At 32.3% G+C, this 24,281-nt stretch overlaps 1 protein-coding gene across 3 annotated transcripts in view; it reads right to left on the bottom strand.

Annotated features, from left to right (window-relative positions):
- The window catches only part of LOC132747805 (centriolar satellite-associated tubulin polyglutamylase complex regulator 1-like), a 29,562-nt gene that overhangs the window by 4,774 nt on the left and 507 nt on the right, over positions 1 to 24,281 (bottom strand). Inside the window, exons 2-10 of one of the 3 annotated variants that reach the window (XM_060737309.1) lie at positions 22,560 to 22,662; positions 21,741 to 21,871; positions 21,413 to 21,497; positions 20,147 to 20,232; positions 19,541 to 19,733; positions 14,503 to 14,612; positions 13,616 to 13,670; positions 9,633 to 9,701; positions 5,618 to 5,656 (exon numbers count right to left, since the gene is read on the bottom strand). In XM_060737309.1, coding sequence (XP_060593292.1) covers positions 5,644 to 5,656; positions 9,633 to 9,701; positions 13,616 to 13,670; positions 14,503 to 14,612; positions 19,541 to 19,733; positions 20,147 to 20,232; positions 21,413 to 21,497; positions 21,741 to 21,871; positions 22,560 to 22,662 — 845 coding nt within the window. In that variant the 3' untranslated portion in view covers positions 5,618 to 5,643. The remainder of the gene's footprint in view (positions 1 to 5,617; positions 5,657 to 9,632; positions 9,702 to 13,615; positions 13,671 to 14,502; positions 14,613 to 19,540; positions 19,734 to 20,146; positions 20,233 to 21,412; positions 21,498 to 21,740; positions 21,872 to 22,559; positions 22,663 to 24,281) is intronic. The other 2 variants (XM_060737307.1, XM_060737308.1) reach the window with 2 other exon arrangements.

Raw genomic sequence — 24,281 nt, forward strand, 5'->3', positions numbered from 1 at the left:
GCCAAATATCTAAGCTCTAGCTCTTTGGGTTTTTTAGAAGAAGATGTTTAAAGGTTTTTTTGGTTGCCATGGCAACCAGAGTTCTGCATGGAATGGAATTCTTTGAACAACTTTGTTAAGGCTTCACACAAGGAACATCCCTGTGAAGTTCATTATGATCTGCCTTATGGTTTCAGAGGAGATGTCGTTTGAAAAGTGTGAACGGACAACGTACGACGGACGACAGACGATGGACGAAGAGTGATCCTAATAGCTCACCCTGAGCATATGCTCAGGTGAGCTAAAAATAGGTTAAATACATGTATATTAGCATATATAAGCAAAAGCTGAAGCAGCAAATATTATATGATTATTTATGTTAATGGAACAGAAATCTTTGTGTCATTATTTTTCAAAAGGTATATATCATTTTATGTATATCATTAAGCTACAAACACAAGTTTCAACTTAAAAGAAAAAAATGTGAAGGAGTCACATTGCTTTGTTCCCCTTGCATAAATAATCATTTCTGTTTTATAAATATTAGGTATTACAGTCAAACAAATAAATTATCTTTTTAAAATATTTTTATCTTTTTAAAATATTTTAAGTTGATCCCAGTAACTGAAACAAATAAGTACATATATAGTATTATACTTACAAATTACACTTTTTTGTACACTTACAAATTACAACTTTTATGTACACTTACAAATTGCCACTTTTCTGTATACTTACAAATTGCCACTTTTCTGTACACTTACAAACTGACACTTTTCTGTACACTTACAAATTACCACAGTTCTGTACAGTGACAAATTACAAGTTTTCTGTACACAGACAAATAACAACTTTTCTATGACACATTTTGATAAAGATTTTATCTTCTGACACTGGTTTTCAGCCATATTTCAGCCATGCTGAAGAGTTATCCTTTCAGGTACATGTATATTTATTCTTTATTTATTATAGCCTTTCTTTTCTGTACAATTATTCATGATCTCATAACCTTTTTTTCAATACCAATTTAATACCCACTTGCTGTACTCAAGTATGACTAACTTTGGCAATATTCTAATTATGTAAATTATCATGGCATTCTGTGAAAGTAACATTAATTTTATTTTTCATGGTTTAACTTTGGCAATATAATATATGTTATTATGGATTTTTCTAAGTCTTTTATGACAAACTTTGGCAATATTTCAAGCTATCATGCTTTTTCTATGATAATAATACAATCTGTTTATCTTTTAAATATTGTAAATTATCATGCTTTTATTATGTATCTTTTATGACAAACTTTTGCAATATTATAAGTTACCATGGCTTTTTTATGAAAATAAATATCTTTTACTACTTACTTTGGCAATAGAGAATAAGTTGTCATGATTAATTAAGAAAGAATGGTTTATCCTTCACTAATATCTATAATTAAATGAAAACTTTCAGTAATTTTTGGGTGCATTTATATGGTGTTTAAAATCTACTGCTAAGTGATAGGAGGACGTGTATAAATAGATGTATCCAAAGTTTCTAAAGAGTGAACTGTTTTAAAATAATTATCTTTGTAACATGCATGGTGTTTGTATTGTTACTTACCTCAATGAAAAAAAACTCTTTTAGTTATAAACATGTACTTGATAAAATGTAAAGTGATAAACATTTTCTACTGGTAATCAATTATCATTCTCTCACATGAGAAGAAAAAAAGAAAAAGATGAGAAAAAAAAAGAATTTGTTGTTTACTATAGAATCTACCAAAAACAATTTAGTTCATATTGAGCATTTAAATGATTTAGAAAATCTATGAGTGAATCAGTATATTTGTAAAATAAACTGAACAAGTATTTATCTTATTCATTGTTCATATAACTTTTAAAATTACCAATATCTTATTTCTATCAATGCAATATTTCAGATGGCTTAAAACAACTGCTGTTCTGTCAGGTAGACCAGGATTTGCCAGTCCTGCCATGGAAATACTTGTCCCACTTATTCATTAACATGATGAATCTGTGTAATATACTTGCAGATCCAATTTTTGACAATGTCATTATCAATTTTAGGGATATCTAGATAAAAATTTCAAGTTGATTTGCCAACAGTGTAGAACCTGGACAGAAGTGCAGACTGGCCTATCTTTATACTGATGGAAAATGCTAATAACTTTTGACTCAAGCAGAGTAAGGTGGTGAGAAAATGGAGATCACATAGATGAAACTTTGAGTATGTTCAAAGTTTAAAATTCAGAATTCAGCTGTTCATCACCACTCTCAGCCATGTCGTCACTAAAGCATTTGAGCTGCACCCATGACAAAAACCAACATAATGCGTTTTTACTACCAGCATGGATCCAGACCAGCCTGCGCATCCGTTGCCGCAGTCTGATCAGGATCCATGCTGTTCGCTATTCAAATTTGACCTTTATACAAATTATTTCTTGAAAAATAAATTTCTGACAGCATGCAATAACTGTGCACTTTGTGACCAGCATAACCTACTTAAAGTACTTTAAGTGATCACAAAAAAATAAGGTTAAATTTTCACTCACAACCAAAACACTCAAAGAAGGCCGACTTTTTTGTGATGCATGTAGTTTGTATAGGAAGCGAAAATCCATCGCTGTATTTCGTGACAGTACAATGGTTTACTGCAGAATAATATAAACTTTAAAGTTAACCAATGTAAATATAATATCAAATGTTAACTTTGGTAGATTTAATATTAAGTTTTTACATATATAAGTTTATCTTCATGTAAATATTAAGCTACATGTTCCTATTTACCTAAGAAAATACAATGTAAAACATTTTTTCATGCAAATTATGGCACATGATTACCTATATAAATTTAACAAGCATTTGATAGTATTGCGGGCAATACAGTAGTCCCCTACCGGTCCCTCAAAAAGTTCTTTAATTGTCATACACTCCTGTGTATTGCCATTAATAATGAATTTGAGGATGAAGTCTGTATTTGAAAATATCGACCACAAAACATAATAAAATAAGTTTGTCTATATCACAGTAATGTGTTAAGTTTCCATGCTTAGTAAGGAAATTATGTTTATACAACCTTGTCATATTATTACGATGTGTGATTTTAAAGTAAATCCTATAAGGAATGAAGAAGTTGGAGTGAAAATACCAGTTTCTCGAAAAAAATCTAAGTTCAAGGGGGACATAATTCTGGAAATAGTCTTGCTAGAGTATTTAACCTTCTCAAAAATGTCGAGTGATAATAAAAAACATATATATGAAGTTTTGAAGTAGATACATAAGGAAATAAAGAAGTTATTTAAAAAAGACAACATTTTTTCCCCTAAAAAAATCTAAGTTCAAGGGAGGTAATACTGATATTTTTTGTGCTAGAGTTATAAACCTTGTCACATATGATGTGGTTGATGACCAGAAACTTATATTTAAAGTTTGAAGTAAACACCTTAAGAAATAAAGAACATATAGTGAAAAATCTGAAAAATTTAAATCAGAAATCTTGAAATTCAGGCTATTTGTTGCCATAGCAACCAGAATTTTCAACATAAGAAGAAAAGAAAAAGATGTGCATAACCTCCAGACTGCCATCTACCCATATTTCAAGTTTCATAAAAATATTTTCAGTACTTTTTGAGTTATCACTGGATCCAGTTTATGTGTTAAATTTGCCATATTTTCAGACTATTTGTTGCCATAGCAACCAGAATTTTCAACATAGGAAGAAAAAAAAAGTCGTGCATAATCTCCATACTGCCATCTATCCATATATCAAGTTTCATAAAAATATTTTCAGTACTTTTTGCGTTATCGCGGGATCCAGTTTTGTGGACGGACGGACTGACGGACTGACAGACAGACAGACGGACAGACGGACGGAGGGTAAACCTAAAGTCCCCTCCGGTTAAACCGGTAGGGGACTAATAATTGTAAATGTACATATTTATCTATGTAAATCTAACTTAAATGTTTAACTAATAGACATAACCAACACAAATTAAATACATGAAATATATAAAATAAACATGAAAATGTAGCAATGTATATTAATGTATTTAAAGATATTTACCTTTATACACATCATGAAAACAAATACAACAAAAATTAACCCTTAACTTGCTGAAACAGAATGATAATAATTTGCCTTTGCCATAAGTATAGAGCCAGGCCAGCCTAAACATCCATGCAGTCGACCAGGCTTTATACTGTTGGTAGCTCTCTCTTTTGAGTATCTTGAAATTGAAAACCCTTCACTTTGAATGGTCTCAGCACTTATTTCAAAATCAAATCTAGGCCCATCAGCAAGTTAAGGGTAAACACTTTGCTATTTTAGTAATCTCTGAATACTCTATGACATCATCATATCAAAAAAATATCTACCAACACCCTACAATATGAAGAACGCAATGGTATTTAAAATGTAACAATTACTGGTAATTTAGTATACAATCTTACCGTATAAAGAATATAATTACATAAAACAAATTTAAGAAAATCCTACTAGCCAAATATGTAAAAGCTAATTTCCAAGTTATTCAAGGTAATGGAGAAACATTATTCTTTCATTAAAGAAACAAATTCTCTATAGATCTAATGAGCTACCCATATCCAGAATTGTGTAAACACGTGCATCCCTGGCCTGCAAGTGCTTTACAGTAACAATCGATGTATATTTAAAAACACAGAATCATGTTAAATTAGGATCTAATACTTATAAAGGCAAACCTAATGTATTCAAGCAAACTTGCCAGAGAACCAATTCTTAGAATTCCGCAGTTTGATAATAATACAGATTAAACTAACAGCTAACCCTGTGACTTTGATTCTTAGCGAGCTAAAAATGATTCCTCTGAAATATACCAAAATTACCACAAGATTCCTCTGAAATATACCTTATGAAATACAACAAACTAAGAAAAAACTATGGTCATAAGAGAAAACAAATCTACTTAAAGGCGCCAATAACCGACACCATATGGACAATCCCATTAGCTTCCTATTAATTTGTTTTAAATACTGATACCTTGTAACACCTGAACATAATTTACTTGGAAAGCTACAATACAACATTTAGTCTTTGACCTTTTTTCATCCAATGAGTCTAAATTTAAAATATTTCCCAAAAACTATCCTCAATAGAGTTTATTTAATCATTTATTTAAATGTTGGTCTGTCTTGATAAACACTATCTGTGCCTATGTAAAGTAAAGTAAAACAACTAAATTAGTTAGACGCTTATAAGAAAAAATTAAAGGTCTTAAACACTTGTACATCACTCATTTTGAGCTGTTTCAATAATTTGATTTTTCTTATTAGTGTCTGCATCTTATTTATTTTGCTTTGTAGTTGTGCCTATAGTGTCACTCATAAGATATACATTGCTAGTCATAAAATATTCACTGAATCACCCAATCAATACATCACAAAGTCCTAATCGCAAAAAATTAACTCGTAACCTTCAAAATTCAATACTGAAGAAAAAACTCAGCCAAGAAAGAAAATAATATTTTAATCTAAAATCCCTTCAAAAACACACAGAGAGTGGTAACTGCAAAAATAATTTCAAGAAAAAATCTAATCAAAGAATATTTTCATCTTCCACCAAAAAAAAAAAACAGCAATCATTTTTATGAAGAACTTACAAGTTGATACAGTTGAGGTATGATCATTACATTGTAGTGCTGAAATATTCATATAAAATCTCACATATCCCATATAAAAGTTCAGCAATTTTCACATAGCTACAATCACCTTAAAGGAACTCCACTTAGGTCCAAAATCCTAAAAACATAAAATTTGAATTTCTTATGTCCCAGCCACAAATGAAGCACATGCTTCAGGTAAGTCCCCCAGCTTTAAGTATACCTGAAATGTACTTCAGATATACTTACAGATAATAAGACCTGCTTCACCTGAAGTCCTACAGACTTCAATGATACACAACAACCATACTTCAAATGAAGCCCCTGGAACTTCAAGTATACTCCTCCTAACACATACCTGCTTCAGTAGAAGCCCAGGGAACTTCTGCTGGAAGTGCCAGGGACTTTGTTGATGCTTTGTAAACATTAATAAATAGATAAGAACAGAAATGGGGCTTCAATGATGCCTTAAACACTTATATGAAAATATAAAGCATATTTCTAGGGACTTCATATGTACTTTTGAGAATTGAGTAAAATTTAACTCACAAAACACAAGTGATTGTAACATAATATAAACCATGTGTAATTGGTCAGTGATGGGGTCAAGAGTTTCTCCTTGCTGTTTTCATAATAGCCTGTGTTAAACTGGCCTATCTTATATAAAAGAAAGTGTTAGATAAGTGGGGTTTACAACATGTAATCTAATATCCTGAACAAATCTGGCTCTCAGAAAATTCAAATATTACTCAGGAAGTTTCTTTGGACCTCGGTGCTTATAATTTATAAAGATGCTTAGGACTAAAGTTAAACATGTGCCTAAAGTGTCATTTAGAATTGAAACAACTTTATAATGTGAACTTTAATGAAATTATACTGGGACATAAAATGAGTTCTTCAATCAGATGGAAATGGAAATTTACTATTGTTCAATGGAATAATGGTAAGCTATTTAGACTATTTGGTTACAACAGCCTTTTCAAATTTACCTTAAATTAACACTAAGTATAAGTTTAGTTTTTGTTTCTCTTCATAAATTCTACATATGTCCTAATTTAAATCTTTTTCACTGAGTGTTATTGAGGGGGAAATTTTAAATCTGCCCTTTTCTTTACATTATGAACCAGTAAATTACATGCCTGTGCAGGTCATGATTTTTCATAACATTTATATTCTGTTATAGTAAATTATGGGTTATATTAACAGTACAATCAATCATATAAAAATGGAACCAATATTATTTTACCGTTGATAGAGTTTATTAAAATATTTCATAAGATATAGATTTATACCCTTTAACCATTTAAAACTTTATATTTATAATTTATGATGCTTTAAATGTACTTCTTCAATGATGCTTTAAATGTACTTCTTCAATGATGCTTTAAATGAACTTCAACTTGATGCTTAAATTGTACTTCTTAAGATATATAGTGTTTGATGCTTTAAATATACTTCAATAAATGATCATGCTTTAAATGAACTTCTTTATGTTGTGCTTCAAATGTACTTCATTATTAATTTCAAGCTGATGTTTAAAAGGGCTCCAAGTGATGCTTCTATTGTACTTCTGGTAAAGCTTTAAAGGTACTTCCTAAATTGATACTTAAAATGTACTTCCCTGAGCCTACAATGCTGAGCTTGTAGGTACTACCTGACTGATGCTTTATATATGCTTTCTTAAAAGAAGTATCTTTGAAGCATAATTTAAATATTTTAGACGGAGCTTTAAGTGTACTTCCCCCTGTTCGAGTGAATGTTAAATTTTGCTCCATAAAATAAAGTACACTAGAAGCAGGTACTTAAGTGATACCATATTGATACTACATTGTGGGGCTTTATAGGTACTTTTATTGTACCTAAAACGTACTGTATTTGTGGCTGGGGTAGATCAGCTCAGGCAATAAAAACAAAGAAGATATGCAAAGGATAATTAAAAAATATACTCAGAAAGAAATTGAAAACCATATTTTAGAATTAATTTAGCCCAACTTGAGTGAAAAGCATTGCAACGCTATTCCACTTTGGGTTATTTTTCACACTAAGAATAATTATTCTGAAAAAATGGAGTGAGCAAGTAATTCAAAATATTGCACACAAGTTAATGGTCTAGATATACATCAATCTGAAAATTAAAATCATACAATAATTTCCAGTCCTGTCATGTAAAAAATAAATCCTAAGTAGAGTCCCTTTAACCTTCACAATGCTAAATATCATAAATGAAATTGTCCATCTTTCATTCTAGACAAACCATCAGAAAATTTAAAATTTAAGTACTGACCGAATAGCGAACAGAGCAAAACATGATCAGATGGCAAAGATATGCCAACGGATCTTGGTCTGCACTGGTCACAAAGGGAAATTCAATTGCTGCCAATGGAATGAGAGACCTGAGTCTGCCATAATCATCACTCTGACAGTAAAAGATAGAGAAACCAACCTGATTGGCCCTTTTCTTCTGAAGTGCTACTATGATTAGCTTCAACTATTGATTATGTTAACAATTACTAGTATGAGTTGACTATAATCATCATGCATTAAATTTTAATTCAGTACTAAAATCATACTGCTTCTTACTAATTGCCCCTCCTGATGTCCAAAACATCACTAGAAGATTTTTTATCAGATCTTTCTTTATTAATTGAATAAATATTTGCTCTATTTTTCCCACAATGTATCAACCATTTTACTACAATATTATAGAAATATAGCTTTTCTAAGCATAGAGAATAAACCAAAACATTTATCATTCTATGTTAGACAAAAACTTAGTCTTATTTCTTCTTAATTGGCCCTTATCCGTCTAAATTTCTTAAATGAATATGTCTGGTTCACATTCTTGGACCTGTCAATTATCGTAAATTAAGATGGATATTTGAAAATGAATGACAAACAGTCTAGAGTCTAGTCAGATGGCACAAAGATGAAGGCTGAACTGACGCTATAGTGACGGCATAGCATACTTTTAGCTCTTTATCACCACTTACATTCAAAGGTTCAAATTAAAAGGATTTCTAGTTGGATAAAGGAATTCCAAATGGAAATGGGTTAAATCTTTTTCTATAACTCACTTCAGTTTTGTGCACTGCCTAAATCATTCTCTAATCTAGCTATGTTAAACTATACACTCTTTCTATTAAACTAGTTTTTCTGGTATTTTTCAGTTTTCAAAGTTTCTAAAAGATCTTCCGTATCACTTTAAAATTAATATAAAATGAGTACCTTTGCACAACTGCACAAGCATTTTAAAAAATCATAACATCTAATTTTAAATGGTAAAAATCATTTTTCCTGAAAGCAAAAAGCTTAAAGAAATGCAAAGTTAAAACAATATGATAAGTAAAAGAATATTTGAAATTCATTTCCACGTGCAATTATAGGTTTTAGAATGATTAAATTTCAATAAAAAAAGCTTTGCTTCAACTTTTACAGAATATATTTGCTTCTAGAACAATGCATTGGTGCATATATGTCTATCACAAACAATATTTTGTTTTATTTTTCAAATTCTGAAAAACTTTTAAAAAAAAGAAAATTATTTGCAAATGTGTTACGTAATTTATATACACATCTTTTTTAAGTCATGCATTTTTATTCTATAAACCAGTTTGACTTTGCATTTCTCAGGGTATTTATTATCTCCACAGTTAATTAATTAAACAATAATTATTATATATAAAATGAGCTGCGTCACAACAAAACCAACATAGTGCGTTTGCGACCAGCATGGATCCAGACCAGCCTGCACATCCGCGCAGTCTGATCAGGATCAATGCTGTTCCCTATCAGTTTCTCTACTTGTAATAGAGTTGTTAAGCGAACAGCATGGATCCTGATCAGACTGTGCGGATGCGCAGGCTGGTCTGGATCCATGCTGGTCACAAACGCACTATGTTGGTTTTGTCGTGTCGCGGCTCAATTATTATATATAAAAAATTTTCATGGCAACTGCATCTAGCTCTAGCACTATAACACCATCACAACCACACACCTCATGTGCAACTTGCCCTACCTTTTCTTTACCAAGTAGTTTCTAGGCCCAGCATTATTTGCCCCCTTTTTCTCCTCCTGCATTTCTTGACTGCAATAAATGGCAGCTATATTCTTGTATACAACTCGCAAAATGGTAAACTCAATTCTTATAGGATCAAAAATTTAGAAGAATTCAGGTACCCACAAGTTTGTTGGGATTAAATCAAGTCATCCATGGTTTATATATAAACACGTTCCAGGTTTACTTTATGACACTGAGATGCCAGGTGCCCCTATATGCAATGATAAAGGCACACCCAGGACTGAAGTCGTAACAACCAATTTTTCCATCTCTTTTTGATACTATAAATTTTGCCATATTTACCAAATCAAACATTATATTTGTGTGAGAAAATGGTAAGAAGTCAACAATCACAAGCCTCCACTTTAGCAAGAAACACATAAAAATGAAAAACATGAATAAATTCCTCACTCCCAATCAGGCACGTGAAAGTCATAGAAATGACTTGATTTTTACGTGCAAAATTTTCAAAGCTGCTCTCAAATTTAGTTTTATTCATGTTTGTAATTGCTTGGCTATTTCCTAGGAATTCAGTAATTCTGAAACAAGAATTAAAATCTTACTTCTTTTTTGGCTTGAATGACAATGTAATATGGAAGAAAAAACACTGCAGTTATCAAGAAAATTACTTCTCAATCATTTTATATCACAGATAAACATTAGAAATTAATATATTCAGAAAAATATGACATCACTTCAGACTCAGGTCCATATCAGATATGAAAGTACAATAATTCCACAAATTCTGCCTAACAATGATAACACCAAACATATCAAATCACATATCAAACAGGTTTAAAATACATTTGATATGAATATTATATTTTGAAAAATTCATGTTATAAAGGACTGTACATAGAGGATATTCAAGTTTTTTCTATAAATACAGAATTTATTTTCATTGAGTGGTATAAAAATAAATATTTCATGAGTGGTATTTTCAATATTATTCACCAATATAAGGTAAATCTGTTATAAATGTTACATTATTATTCCTATAGGATTATAACAACACATAGTGTATTAATAACTCATTTATTAATTAATAGTACACACGACTTATCAACATTATTTATGTCATAAACTACCGATAGTTTGTAATGGAAATATGTATAGATATTCTGTCAGAAAACAATGACAGAACTCAGCGTCATATTCAATTCAGAATTCATCAATCAAATCAATAAACAATAAACATAACTTTCCACCCAATAAAAACAATGTTAATTAAAAACATGAATAAAATGAATGGCAAGAAAAAACATTATCAAATTATAATAAAATCCACACTTCTTTAAATTCAGTGAAATCAATATTACACAAATTTCTTTTCTTTTCAAATTATTCACACGCTAAATAAATTTTTATTAATACATCAAGTTAATCAAAGAAATAAAAATCCAATCAAGAAATATTCTCTAATGCGTTCTTCAAACAAAGGTATTCTAAAAAAGATACTAAACAGATATGCAAAAAAACCCAACATAATCTGATGGAAACCTATTCTTTCTTCTGTGTATAATACTTGGACATTACTAGGATACAATGCATTAAAGTCCTTAAAATCTTTTATCCTAATGCAACTTTTAATACATTGAAATCCAGTTTATTAAGAAAGTTTTACTCTGCATTATAAGCAAATTGTATGCTCAATGTGCCCAGAATAAGTACTAAATACTAGTATGGGTCTAAGATATAATGTCAATTGAACAAGGTCCTCCAAGAAAAAAAATCTAGCATATTAAAACCCTAAATAATAGCAAAACTATAAATAGCTTTACCAGTACCTCTCACAACCAAACGTACAGCAATAAATATTGTAATGGTATATCAAACAAAATTTTTTCCTAGTCAAGTGGTCACTGTATTATACAATCTTTTTTTCTTAAAGAAATAGTATGATTAAAGTTAGTGGTTTATGTATTATTGGTTATACTTGTATATGAACATGACTTCTACAGATATTATAATTTAGTAGATTAAAAAGATAGCACATCAATTAAGAAAAGAGCAATATTACATTGTTAAAATATCATACTGTCAAATATTATCCTAGCATTATCCCATCACCACAGAAGAAAGAAAAGTTTCCCTATAGTTGCTTAGAGAAGATAATTTTCCAATAATTAGTGCTGACACTTAATAAGAAATAAATCATTTTAAAGTTTCATAAATAGATGGCTAACCTGTATGACACAATCTCAAATGTAAGATTCTTTTAACCGACGTCATGATAAAGCTAGAAAACACTGAAAACTATCAAATCCCGGACTATTGGGTCAACTTTTTTATAAAACAAGTGCAAAATAAAGAAATACTTAAACATTATATTACACTGAAATCAAGGGGAGTCTTGTAAAAAAAGCTTTTTCTTTATTATTTACCAACATATAAAAATAGGTAAAATTGTGAACTATCTTATTTTATCATTATATTTTATGGAAGACCAAATGTGTTTATCTGGAAATTTTTTCAAGCATTTGTCTTCATCATGAGATAAAACTTGACTTAATTAAGAATATAGATTTAAATTGTACAGTGGCAAGCACAAACTTGAATGTAAAATTATCTTCCCAATAACAGTGTTCACACAGTGAAATAAAATATAAATGGCATACATGTATGTCAAGTACGTCAATAGGTTAACTTTAAATCTTTTTTTAATAAAACATTGTATATAGTAGCAAGAAATTTACTTCTTTGCTGTAATTTAACAACAATATGCTCAAAATACTTCAAATATGTCATGAAATTCCGAAATTTTAGAATAAACATGATCGGGTCAAACATGACAACCATTAAAATGATAGTCTTAAAGATTTAATTGTTAACCGATTTTTATGAAGGCTTACAGACCCCAATGAATATGAATGTGTGGATCAATTGTGGAATTCTCTCAAATAATGACATCACAATGGAAAACACACTCTCATGTGACTAAAATATAACATAGGTAATAAAGTTAACTGCTGAAAGAAGGCAAAAATGAGTTAAAGTTTATTATGATATTACCTGAAATTAGTCGGACATTTACCAATTAATTCATTAGGGTCCATAATCCTTGATAATATGATATAAGGTTTATACATAGATCTATGTAAAAACATGCCCAAAATTAAGACAAGGCTGTAGAGATAAATACAACGATGTATAAAAGTATTGTTCAAAAATCACTCGGAAAAAAAAAATGTTTCTTTTACTAGTTATCTTAATCTACATAAAAATGAAAAATATATAATTATTCATAAACTTCTTGATGTCTTTAAAAATAGTTGTGACAAAGTAAGAAAACAAGGGTAGAAGATATCCTGTCCTTATATAAATGTTGATGGGTTACTTAAAAGCTTATAACGAAAAATTGTCACAGAGCCTCTGTCTCTGAGCTAGCAACAAGTTATTTTCCAAAAGGATTATTGTCTTATTATTAAGCAAATTCATTCTCAAGCCTTGTTTTAATTCAATACATTGTTGCTATGTGAAACGTCATGTAAACACAATTTACTAATCACATTACATCAATGAAATCCGTAAATTGTGTGTTTGGGTTTGTTTACCCTTGCCACCGGGAAGAAACCATATGGGCGAGCAAGAAAAATTTGTAAGAAAATTTGAATTTTCTTTTCAATAAGTCTGTTCATACTGAACAAGTTTTTCTACTTATTACAATCAAATTATGCAACAATGTATTTCATTCGACATAGAAAATGAATAATAAATGTGAAAAATAAATATGTATAATTATAAAAATAAAGAATAAAACACTGGCATGCTAACATACTGGGTGAAAAAGTTCAACTCTGCAGCAACACGGAAACAATAAAGGGAGTTAAATGCAAGTGCCAGGTGATCAAGGGAGTTAACATAAATGTCAGGTGAAAACAAGTCCAATAAAGGTAAAGGTGTATAAACGGTGGAATATAAGTCTAGAACGGTTATCTTACTGTGTAATTTCAGTGTCTGCGCCTTCCAGTAATTCAGACTTCACAGGTAGCCTACCTATAAAACATATTTCAACAAACTGTATAATTTTATAATGAATTTACATAAATAACATAAGCGTTTATAGACCTATGTATGAATTCAAGGTTTTATGTTGTTTATATTTTTTCTTGCCAAGTTTTATTAATAAACAACACCACTGTAATGATCATATGCTCCCTTTCCAGCTATACTGGTGCTGGAAGAGCTCAGGTGTCTCTATGTAAATAAGCAGCAACTAATGGTTACTAAGTGGTAAAGGTGTCTGATTTTTGGTTGAAACCCTACCTGGATAATGACCTTTTCCCCTAAAATTAATTGATTAATTCCTAAGCTTAAATAAATAAGGCCTTTTTATTCAAAGTTGTTGCAACAAATAATATATTAAACAGAATTTTCATTTCTAACAATAAACTTGGACACTTAAGTCTAAATTTGAAGAAAAAATCAGATTAGCATTAAATTAGAATGGATTGCATTGAAGTTTAACCTATATATTATTTATCTACATAAATATTACCAGTAACTTTTCCTCAATGCACAATGGTTGTATATATTATATATACAAATTCTGTATATGTAAAAACCTTGAACCAGTGACAGTGGCACAAACCCAGATTCTCTGATAAACAAACCCTGACAATGTCCAGGGGTCATTTGATGACAACAGCTCTGCTAAATGCTGCTTGAAATCCCTTGACAAATGTGGGAGGTGTTGTGCAAATAAGGAATAGTTAGTTAACAGACAGCTGCTTACCTACATTTGCCAATTCAATAACCAGCATTTTCTTTATAAATGATTTGACCTTAATAACATAAAAGTTGAAAATATAAAAAAGTAATATCAAACCTATGTGTTCATTAATAGCGTCACTTTTAGCTATAGCCATTAGAAAACCATAGAATGATACTCTCGGAACATTAAACAAGATTTCCTTCAGGGCTTCAGCAGGAGGTGTGCTGAAATAGAGGTCATTATATAGAATGTTTTACATACAAAGAAGTGAACCATCAATAATTTATAGGATTTTTAATATTTTACTTCAAATCAATACATTCATAGCATAATATTCCTATAAATATTTCAACAAATTATAACCCTTTAAGCTTACATTATTTATTTTAATTACAGAATTACAAAATGAAATCAAATAGGTGAAACAAAACTTGCATTTTTACAAGCAGATATAGTCTAAGTATATATTGTAAATTAACACACATTTGCATATGTGTTAAAGTTTCAAACAGCAGCCATGTGGAATATGCATATATATGCTTAACAGGGAAAAACTAAATCTAGACTGCTACATACATTCTGAGCTTTTTTAGAAAATGTTACTACTTGCATTTTATACATTAGCTTATGTTGGAGTCGTCTACTATCAGTTTATTCTAGCACAAAAATGAGTAAAACACATTTACTGCTTAATCAGTCTCGTGTGTATTTTCTATTTTATTTTTTAAGGAATTCACAAGCAATTGGCATAAAGCCTAAAAAAGTCTGTACTGCATACCCATCCTTTAAAAAATGTCGACATTTAAGCCGCGTCATGACAAAACCAACATAATGGGTTTGCGACCAGCATGGATCCAGATCAGCCTGCGCATCCGCGCAGTCTGATCAGGATCCATGCTGTTCGCTTACAAAGTCTATAGCAAGTAGAGAAACTGATAGCGAACAGCATGGATCCTGATCAGACTGCACGGATGCGCAGGCTGGTCTGGATCCATGCTGGTCGCAAACCCATTATGTTGGTTTTGTCGTGACGCGGCTCATTTCGCAAAAGCAGAAGCTAGACCACAACTTGATGCTCTAAACCTGGAAGGACTGAGCTACCTGACCATCTGTAGATATATTTTCTTCTCTATAAGTGATCCCTTCTAGACTCTTACAAACTCCCGCACTTTACTGTAATTTAACAGTCTGACAGGTGCACAGAATTTGCACTGATTCTAAGTTATAAACAAGATATGTTTGTAAAACATGTATGCCCCCTATCAGCAGCCAATTAGTCATGTGATAAGGTTATTATGCATGACTTCTGACCCAGTGATCAAACAATTAATAAGGGTTATAAAGTATCTACTGGTCATGACCTTGACCTTTGACCCCTTGACCCAAAACTCAATAGGGGTCATCTGCTGGTCACGACCAATCATCAAACAAAGTTTGAAGTTCCTAGGCCTAGGCGTTTTTGGTAAATTGATCAGAAACCGTTTTTACCTACAAGGTCAATGTGACCTTGACCTTTGACCCATTGACCCCAAAATCAATAGGGGTCATCTGCTGGTCATGACCAATCACCATGCCAAGTTTGAAGTTCTTAGGCCTAAGGGTTCTCTTATTATTGATCGGAAACCGTTTTAACATACAAGGTCAATGTGACCTTGACCTTTGACCCCAAAATCAATAGGGGTCATCTGCTGGTCATGACCAATCACCATGCCAAGTTTGAAGTTTCTAGGCCGAAGCGTTCTTTAGTTATTGATCAGAAACCGTTTTTACTTACAAGGTCATTGTGACCTTGACCTTTGACCCCTTGATCCCAAAATCAATAGGAGTAATCTGCTGGTCATGACAAATCACCATACCAAGTTTGAAGTTCCTAGGCCTAAGCGTTCTTGAATTATTGATCAGAAACCGTTTTTACTTAAAAGGTCAATGTGACCTTGACCTTTGACCCCTTCACCTAAAACTCAATAGGGGTCATCTGCTGGTCATGACCAATCATCACACAAAGTTTGAAGTTCCTAGGCCTAAGCATTTTTAGTTAATTGATCGGAAACCATTTTTACCTACAAGGTCAATGTGACCTTGACCTTTGACCCCTTGACCCCAAAATCAATAGGTCATCTGCTGGTCATGACCAATCACCATACCAAGTTTGAAGTTCCTAAGCATAAGGGTTCTTAAGTTATTGATCGGAAAGCATTTTTACGTACAAGGTCAATGTAACCTTGCCCTTTAACCCCTTAACCCCAAAATCAATAGGGGTCATCTGCTGGTCATGACCAATCACCATACCAAGTTTGAAGTTCCTAGGCCTAAGGGTTCTTTAGTTATTGATCGGAAACCGTTTTTACCTAAGAGGTCAATGTGACCTTGACCTTTGACCCCTAGACCCCAAAATCAATAGGGGTCATCTACTGATCATGACCAATCACCATCTCAAGTTTGAAGTCCCTAGGCCTAAGGGTTCTTTCATTATTGATCGGAAACCGTTTTTACCTACAAGGTCAATGTGACCTTGACCTTTGACCCCTTAACGCCAAAATCAATAGGGGTCATCTGATTGGTCATAACCAATCACCATACCAAGTTTGAAGTTCCTAGGCCTAAGGGTTCTTTTGTTATTGATCAGAAACCGTTTTTAATTAAAAGGTCAATGTGACCTTGACCTTTGACCCCTTGACCCCAAAATCTATACGGGTCATCTACTGATCATGACCAATCACCATACCAAGTTTGAAGTTCCTAGGCCTTAAGGTTCTTTAGTTATTGATCGGAAACCGTTTTTACCTACAAGGTCAATGTGACCTTGACCTTTGACCCCTTGACCCCAAAATCAATAGGGGTCATCTACTGATCATGACCAATCACCATACCAAGTTTGAAGTTCCTAGGCCTAAGGGTTCTTTTGTTATTGATCAGAAACCGTTTTTAATTAAAAGGTCAATGTGACCTTGACCTTTGACCCCTTGACCCCAAAATCTATAGGGGTCATCTACTGATCATGACCAATCACCATACCAAGTTTGAAGTTCCTAGGCCTTAAGGTTCTTTAGTTATTGATCGGAAACCGTTTTTACCTACAAGGTCAATGTGACCTTGACCTTTGACCCCAAAATTAATAGGGGTCATCTACTGATCATGACCAATCACCATACCAAGTTTGATGTTCCTAAGCCTTAAGATTCTTTAGGTATTGATCAGAAACCGTTTTTACCTACAAGGTCAATGTGACTTTGACCCCTTGACCCCAAAATCAATAGGGGTCATCTACTGATCATGACCAATCACCATACCAAGTTTGAAGTTCCTAGGCCTTAAGGTTCTTTAGTTATTGATCAGAAACAGTTTTTGCTTACAAGGTCAATGTGACCTTGACCTTTGACCCCTTGACCCCAAAATCAATAGGGGTCATCTACTGATCATGACCAATCACCATACCAAGTTTGAAGTTCCTAGGCCTTAAGGTTCTTTAGTTATTGATCAGAAACCGTTTTTGCTTTTAAGGTCAATGTGACCTTGACCTTTGACCCCTTGACCCCAAAATCAATAGGGGTCATCAACTGGTCATGACTAATCACCATACCAAGTTTGAAGTTCCTAGGCCTTAAGGTTCTTTAGTTATTGATCAGAAACCGTTTTTTGCTTTCAAGGTCAATGTGACCTTGACCTTTGACCCCTTGACTCCAAAATCAATAGGGGTCATCTACTGGTCATGACCAATCACCATACCAAGTTTGAAGTTCCTAGGCCTTAAGGTTCTTTAGTTATTGATCGGAAACCGTTTTTGCTTTCAAGGTCAATGTGACCTTGACCTTTGACCCCTTGACCCCAAAATCAATAGGGGTCATCTACTGGTCATGACCAATCACCATACCAAGTTTGAAGTTCCTAGGACTTAAGGTTCTTTAGTTATTGATCGGAAACCGTTTTTGCTTTCAAGGTCAATGTGACCTTGACCTTTGACCCCTTGACCCCAAAATCAATAGGGGTCATCTACTGGTCATGACCAATCACCATACCAAGTTTGAAGTTCCTAAGCCTTAAGGTTCTTTAGTTATTGATCGGAAACCGTTTTTGCTTTCAAGGTCAATGTGACCTTGACCTTTGACCCCTTGACCCCAAAATCAATAGGGGTCATCTACTGGTCATGACCAATCACCATACCAAGTTTGAAGTTCCTAGGCCTTAAGGTTCTTTAGTTATTGATCGGAAACCGTTTTTGCTTTCAAGGTCAATGTGACCTTGACCTTTGACCCCTTGACCCCAAAATCAATAGGGGTCATCTACTGGTCATGACCAATCACCATACCAAGTTTGAAGTTCCTAGGCCTTAAGGTTCTTTAGTTATTGATCGGAAACCGTTTTTGCTTTCAAGGTCAATGTGACCTTGACCTTTGACCCCTTGACCCCAAAATCAATAGGGGTCATCTACTGGTCATGACCAATCACCATACCAAGTTTGAAGTTCCTAGGCCTAAGGGTTCTTTAGTTATCACTCGGAAACCATTTGGTCTACGGACCGACGGACCGACGGACCGACAAGTGCAAAGCAATATACCCCCTTTTTTTCAAAATGGGGGCATAATTACAGTCCCATGTTGGCTGCCAAATATCACAGATGGAGAAAATTATGCAACCTGACCAGGATTTACACCCAGGACCTTGTGAAATATCATTTTGTGTCTCTCAAATGACTAGGCTTACCCTGCTGCTTACACAGTTTATCCCCTATAAAGATACTCCAGATCTCAGCAAATGTGGATTTTTCCAAAATCTCATCCCAAGGTTTACAGTTACAAATTTGTGTAAATTTATTAACATTAAATGAAATGTTTTGATTTCTTTATTGTGAACTGTTGTGCATCATGAAGATAAAATGGTCAAAGTTTTTTGTTCCCCAGATTGCAGGGCTTCTGTTAATGGACTTTTGAAAGTCATTTACTCCTTGATTTTTGACTTCCAAAATTAATCTAATACTTTTCCTACTTTACCTACATAATGTGTCTTCCAATATCAAAGATTTTGCAGTCTCTGACTTCCAAATTTTGAAGCCCTGAGATTAGTTTGAAAATCTATTATTTGCTTCGAGTTCCACAATACCTACAAATGATCATCAGGGCTTATGCCTTGAAATAGTGTATGTATATATATATACCTATAGTTCATTCTATCACAGAGAGGGTATACAGCCCTGAAATACTGCATTGCGTCTACACCATCTCCAGGTAGATGGTTGTTCATGTGTATTTTCGTATCCTCGGTACCTGACGGTACAACAACAGGGTTACGTGGACTAGAATGTGTCTGTATCATCGACTGATATATCTCTAAACATTTGTCAAGAAACTCTGTAATGTTAACATAAGGAAGATATATAGATGTAAAAATTCACTAAAATCATACTGAAAAATTATGAACACTGTTCTTATTTTGTTTACTTCATCTAGCTCAGCTAAAGTTTTTCTCATTTCAAAATCTATGATCAGTACATTTCATAATGTCAATTCAAAACAACTGACTAACATGAATTCACTTGTAAAAAATTTTCAAAGACACAGAAAATCATTGGTTAAAGATAGATTTCAGTCAAAATGACTTGAGAATTTACACATCAATTGATATCATCGAAAAACTTTCAATTAATAAAAAATTACTTATAATTTAAGGAATCACCTTGTCATGGTTGTTTGTTATGGATCAATGATTAGAGACTAAATTCCAAGTAAAAATAAGCAAATAAAAAATCTTAAATATACTTTACCTTCATAGTAAAATTGTGTTTGAAATGCATAAATAAAATCTGTAAAGGAGATCAGGCAATCTAAGGCATCATCCATCAAGATTATCCTGTAAGAAAACAGTAATCTTATTCAAATTATTAAAATTTCAATATGGCTGAGTGGTTAACATGTCAGACTAGTAATCTAATCATTGCTAGACACATGGGTTCAAACCCTGTCAGTAGCAGAACCTTGTTTCCTTGAGCAAGAAACTTTACATTATCCGTTTAGTGCTGGTTGGTTCCAGGAATGGATTTGAGAGTACTGAAGCTTACAGTTTCCAACAAAACAGTAATAAAAATAAATTCTGTATTAGCTATATTATACCTATATGTATTTTACTAAACTCTGCCAATTTTTCATACTAATAAAGCATCTTATTTATTAGAAAAAAATCATAGACAGTACGTTTAACTCAAAGAACATTTACACAGTAATTTCATTAGAAGTCACAAAGCTGTTACATATTACTCCTTTGTTTTTTATTTTTGGATATCTATATAGAGCTGTAAGAATCATGTACATATTATTCATCAGTGATTAAAATGAGCAATATGCTTGTATGCCAGAATATACACACTTAATATCTTTCTCATCAGATTTCAGCCAATGTAACAATAACTGAATAAATCATTAGTAAATATGATTACTTGTTATTCCTCATGTATGATATCCTTTGACTCTCTAAATAAAACTTGTGTTTACAATTTCTGTAAAATATGTTCTATGTTTTTCTTGTCAAAGAAACCTTTGAAAACATTGTATATGACAAGAATAGGCATAGTTAAAAAAATCTTAAACAATGAAATTAAAGTCTCCTTTCAATAAAATATAAAATATTTGCCAGGATTTCCAACTGAAATATATCTGAAAAAGTAATTTTCATAAACTGAACCTGAACAACAATATAATCAAAACCCAGGGTATAATATGAAGCCACAAAAGCCAGTGGGTAATAGGTTTGGTTTCTTTTTGGTTGTGTTTAATGTCGCACCAATACATTATAGGTTAAATGGCGACATTCCAGCTTTACTGGTGGAGGGAGACCTCAGGTGTCTCTCTGTACATTATTTCAGTAGAACCACTAACTCGACAGCTTTCTCACATGAAGAATCGGAAGACACTGGTGAGGCTACAAAACCTACAACAGTGAAAGGCAAAGGGTTGGGTAATAGTTTAAAAGATAACTTAAAACTACTTGTAAATAAAACTTCATATAAATAATACCAATGTGAAAACAAATGTACCTTGCAGTTTTCTGTACAATTTCAAAAGGAAAATCTGAACACAGTAGAGTAATCAAGGAATGGTATTCTTGTATACTAAGTAAATCTGAAAAAAAAAAAGATTGAATTGTTAAACAATAGAAAATAGGAGTGAAAAAACAATGGTGTAGAAAAATAAAGCTTAAATCTTGTTTCATTATTTTTTCCCAACATTCTGTGTTGGTGGCATTCCAAAAAGGCCTGTTAATGTAGGACTTTATGTAATAGAGAAAATATTTACGAATCAACGGCCTATGATTACCATGCTAAATTCTACATAATAATCACAGAAATATAAACGATATGTTACCTCCTTTTTTGCCAATCTGTTTATAACATTTCCAGAACAGTTTAACGAATGATGCTCTATTATGAGGTGTCATGTGAATAAACTGATATTCTCTAAACATTGTATGGTTACCATCCCTCAAAGCTGTAAAACTATAACAAAAAAAATATCATATACATGTAATTAGTTTATACTAATTTATTTTAGTTTGATTGTGTTGGAAGCTATAAGCTCATTGAATCATTCTTGAATTCAATCTTGGAAGAAACCAGACCTAAGCAATGAGTGTAAAGTTTCTTGCTCAAGGAAACAATGGCTTGACCATGACAAGGTTTGAACTCTTGCAACCAGAAATCGTAAGATAACAAGTCTGATGTGTTAACCTCTCCACCAAGCCACAACATAAACGTAATTGCAACTACATAGTATATATACAATGTTAATTAAATAATAGACTAAAAAAACAACTTGATTTTTCATACTGTATTTGACTTTTGTCATGTGACATCCACCAGTAGCTGTGATCTTTGTGAATTAATTTGGATCACAGTTTACTCTTCAGGATAAACACTTCAAATATTTTTTTTAGATTATATAACAAAAACAAGAACATCAATCTATTTGAAACCATGTAATATGTAATACATGTTTGTCATTTTCAAAGAAACATGGTCTTAAAACGCAAATCACTGTTTTTCATTAGACTGTATCAATAAAGTAAATCAAAGCATTATGTATAATATCGAATCTGAATTAACACAATGATAATTATTTAAAGAAACTGTCAGAAAAAAAAAGAAACTACAAACTGTAGATTGAAGTAAGAACTTAGTTACTTACTATTCACTAAGTATCTTTATTGGGTTAAGTTTTGGGTTTTCTTCTCTATTTTCCAATAGTTGAGCAATACTATCCTCCATATATGTCAAAACATGATGCTTTGCTGTAATTATATAAAACAAACTTTATATTTTAAAAGTAAGTTTGAAAGTATAGAAATATCATTATGTCCGGCTATAGACTACATGTGTATATTTAAAAAGAAAAGAAAAAATATATTGAATTCTATTCCTATCAGTGAAATTTTCAGTGTTATTTTTTTGTTGGGCTTCGTCATGCAATGACATATGGCGGAATATTCGTATAATTGACCAATCGCAACTTTTCGACTAACAAGATAATGATAAAAGCCAAGGAATTCTGATTGAAAACAGATGAGCAGCCATCTTGGATAGGAACCATAATAGGACAGGAAACCAGAATAAACAGAAGCAGTGTATAAATTACAAAATGACACTTTTAAAGAAAATGTAAAATAAAAATGGTTATTTTAACCGACTTCCTTGTTCCTTAACTTTGCCATATTTCACATTAGGCTTGGCCTATTTTCATATTATTAGCGAGCTCGACGAAGTGAGCAAAGTGAGCTTTACGGTAATGCGAGTACATGCTACAGAGTAATAGATTTGAAACATTTCGTTGGAGAACTGAACTGAATTGACACATCGCAACGTTTCCAATTACAAGATAACGATAAAAGCCGAGAAATTCTGATTGAAAGCGGATATGTACACTGGTGTCCTGCGCACTTTTATGGGGAACATAGTAGGACAAGAAACCAGAATAAACAGTAAAATTAATATGAAAAAGGCAAAGCCTCAAAGCGAGCTCGATTTACCAGAGCAACAGATAAGGTGCGTATTTGCGTATTTACGCAATTAATTTTATAAAATACGCAATTGATTTTTTAAGAATGCATATCAAAACCCATTAAAAAAAATAAAATACACAATTGATTTAAAAACCCGTGCGTATTGTCATTTTCATCACCCCAAAATTAATCTGTTGTATGCCAAATTTAATCGATATGCATACTATCCGAACGGTATCCGGTCTTCGACGGTCCCCGGTCTCCAAAGACCGACTAAGCCATATCAATCAAGCAAGAGACAGTCGATTTGACTACTCAAGTTGATTCTGCGGAAACCGTCAATAAGTAGGTCCCAGCTGTATCAATTGACGCTTTGAAAGCAACATGGCGTCTACAAAAGGGAAAAACAGTCGTAAATAATCACAAATCAGTCAGAAAACGAACTTGTTAAAAATATTATGAAATATAACAGGAGCATTTTATATAAAAAATAAAACAATTGTGAAAAGTTCTAGTAAATTGCTAATCCTATGCTCTTTTTACAACAGTTTAAATGTTATTGATATTGAAACCATAAAATTCATATCTTCATAATTGAATACCCAATTGATCCTGAAATCATAGGGTATCGAGTTTTGGAATACCCAATTAAATGGAACCAATACCCAATTCCAAAGGAAATGATGGAGTAATACCCTATTCACTTTTAAAGCTTATCTGTTGCTCTGATTTACTTATACTGTGAAATAGTATAAAATAATCGTTCATTTTTATTTTACATTTCCTTTTTAAAATTGTCATTAGGTATTTTATACACTGCTTCAGTTTATTCTGGTTCCCTGTCCTATAGGGTATTATGGTTCCCATATTAGTGCGCAGGGCACCAGTCTACGCTTCTGTTTTCAATCACA

This window comes from Ruditapes philippinarum, unplaced genomic scaffold, assembly GCF_026571515.1.
Source record: "Ruditapes philippinarum isolate M1 unplaced genomic scaffold, ASM2657151v2 ctg4744_1_1_1_1, whole genome shotgun sequence".
NCBI lineage: Eukaryota > Metazoa > Mollusca > Bivalvia > Venerida > Veneridae > Ruditapes > Ruditapes philippinarum.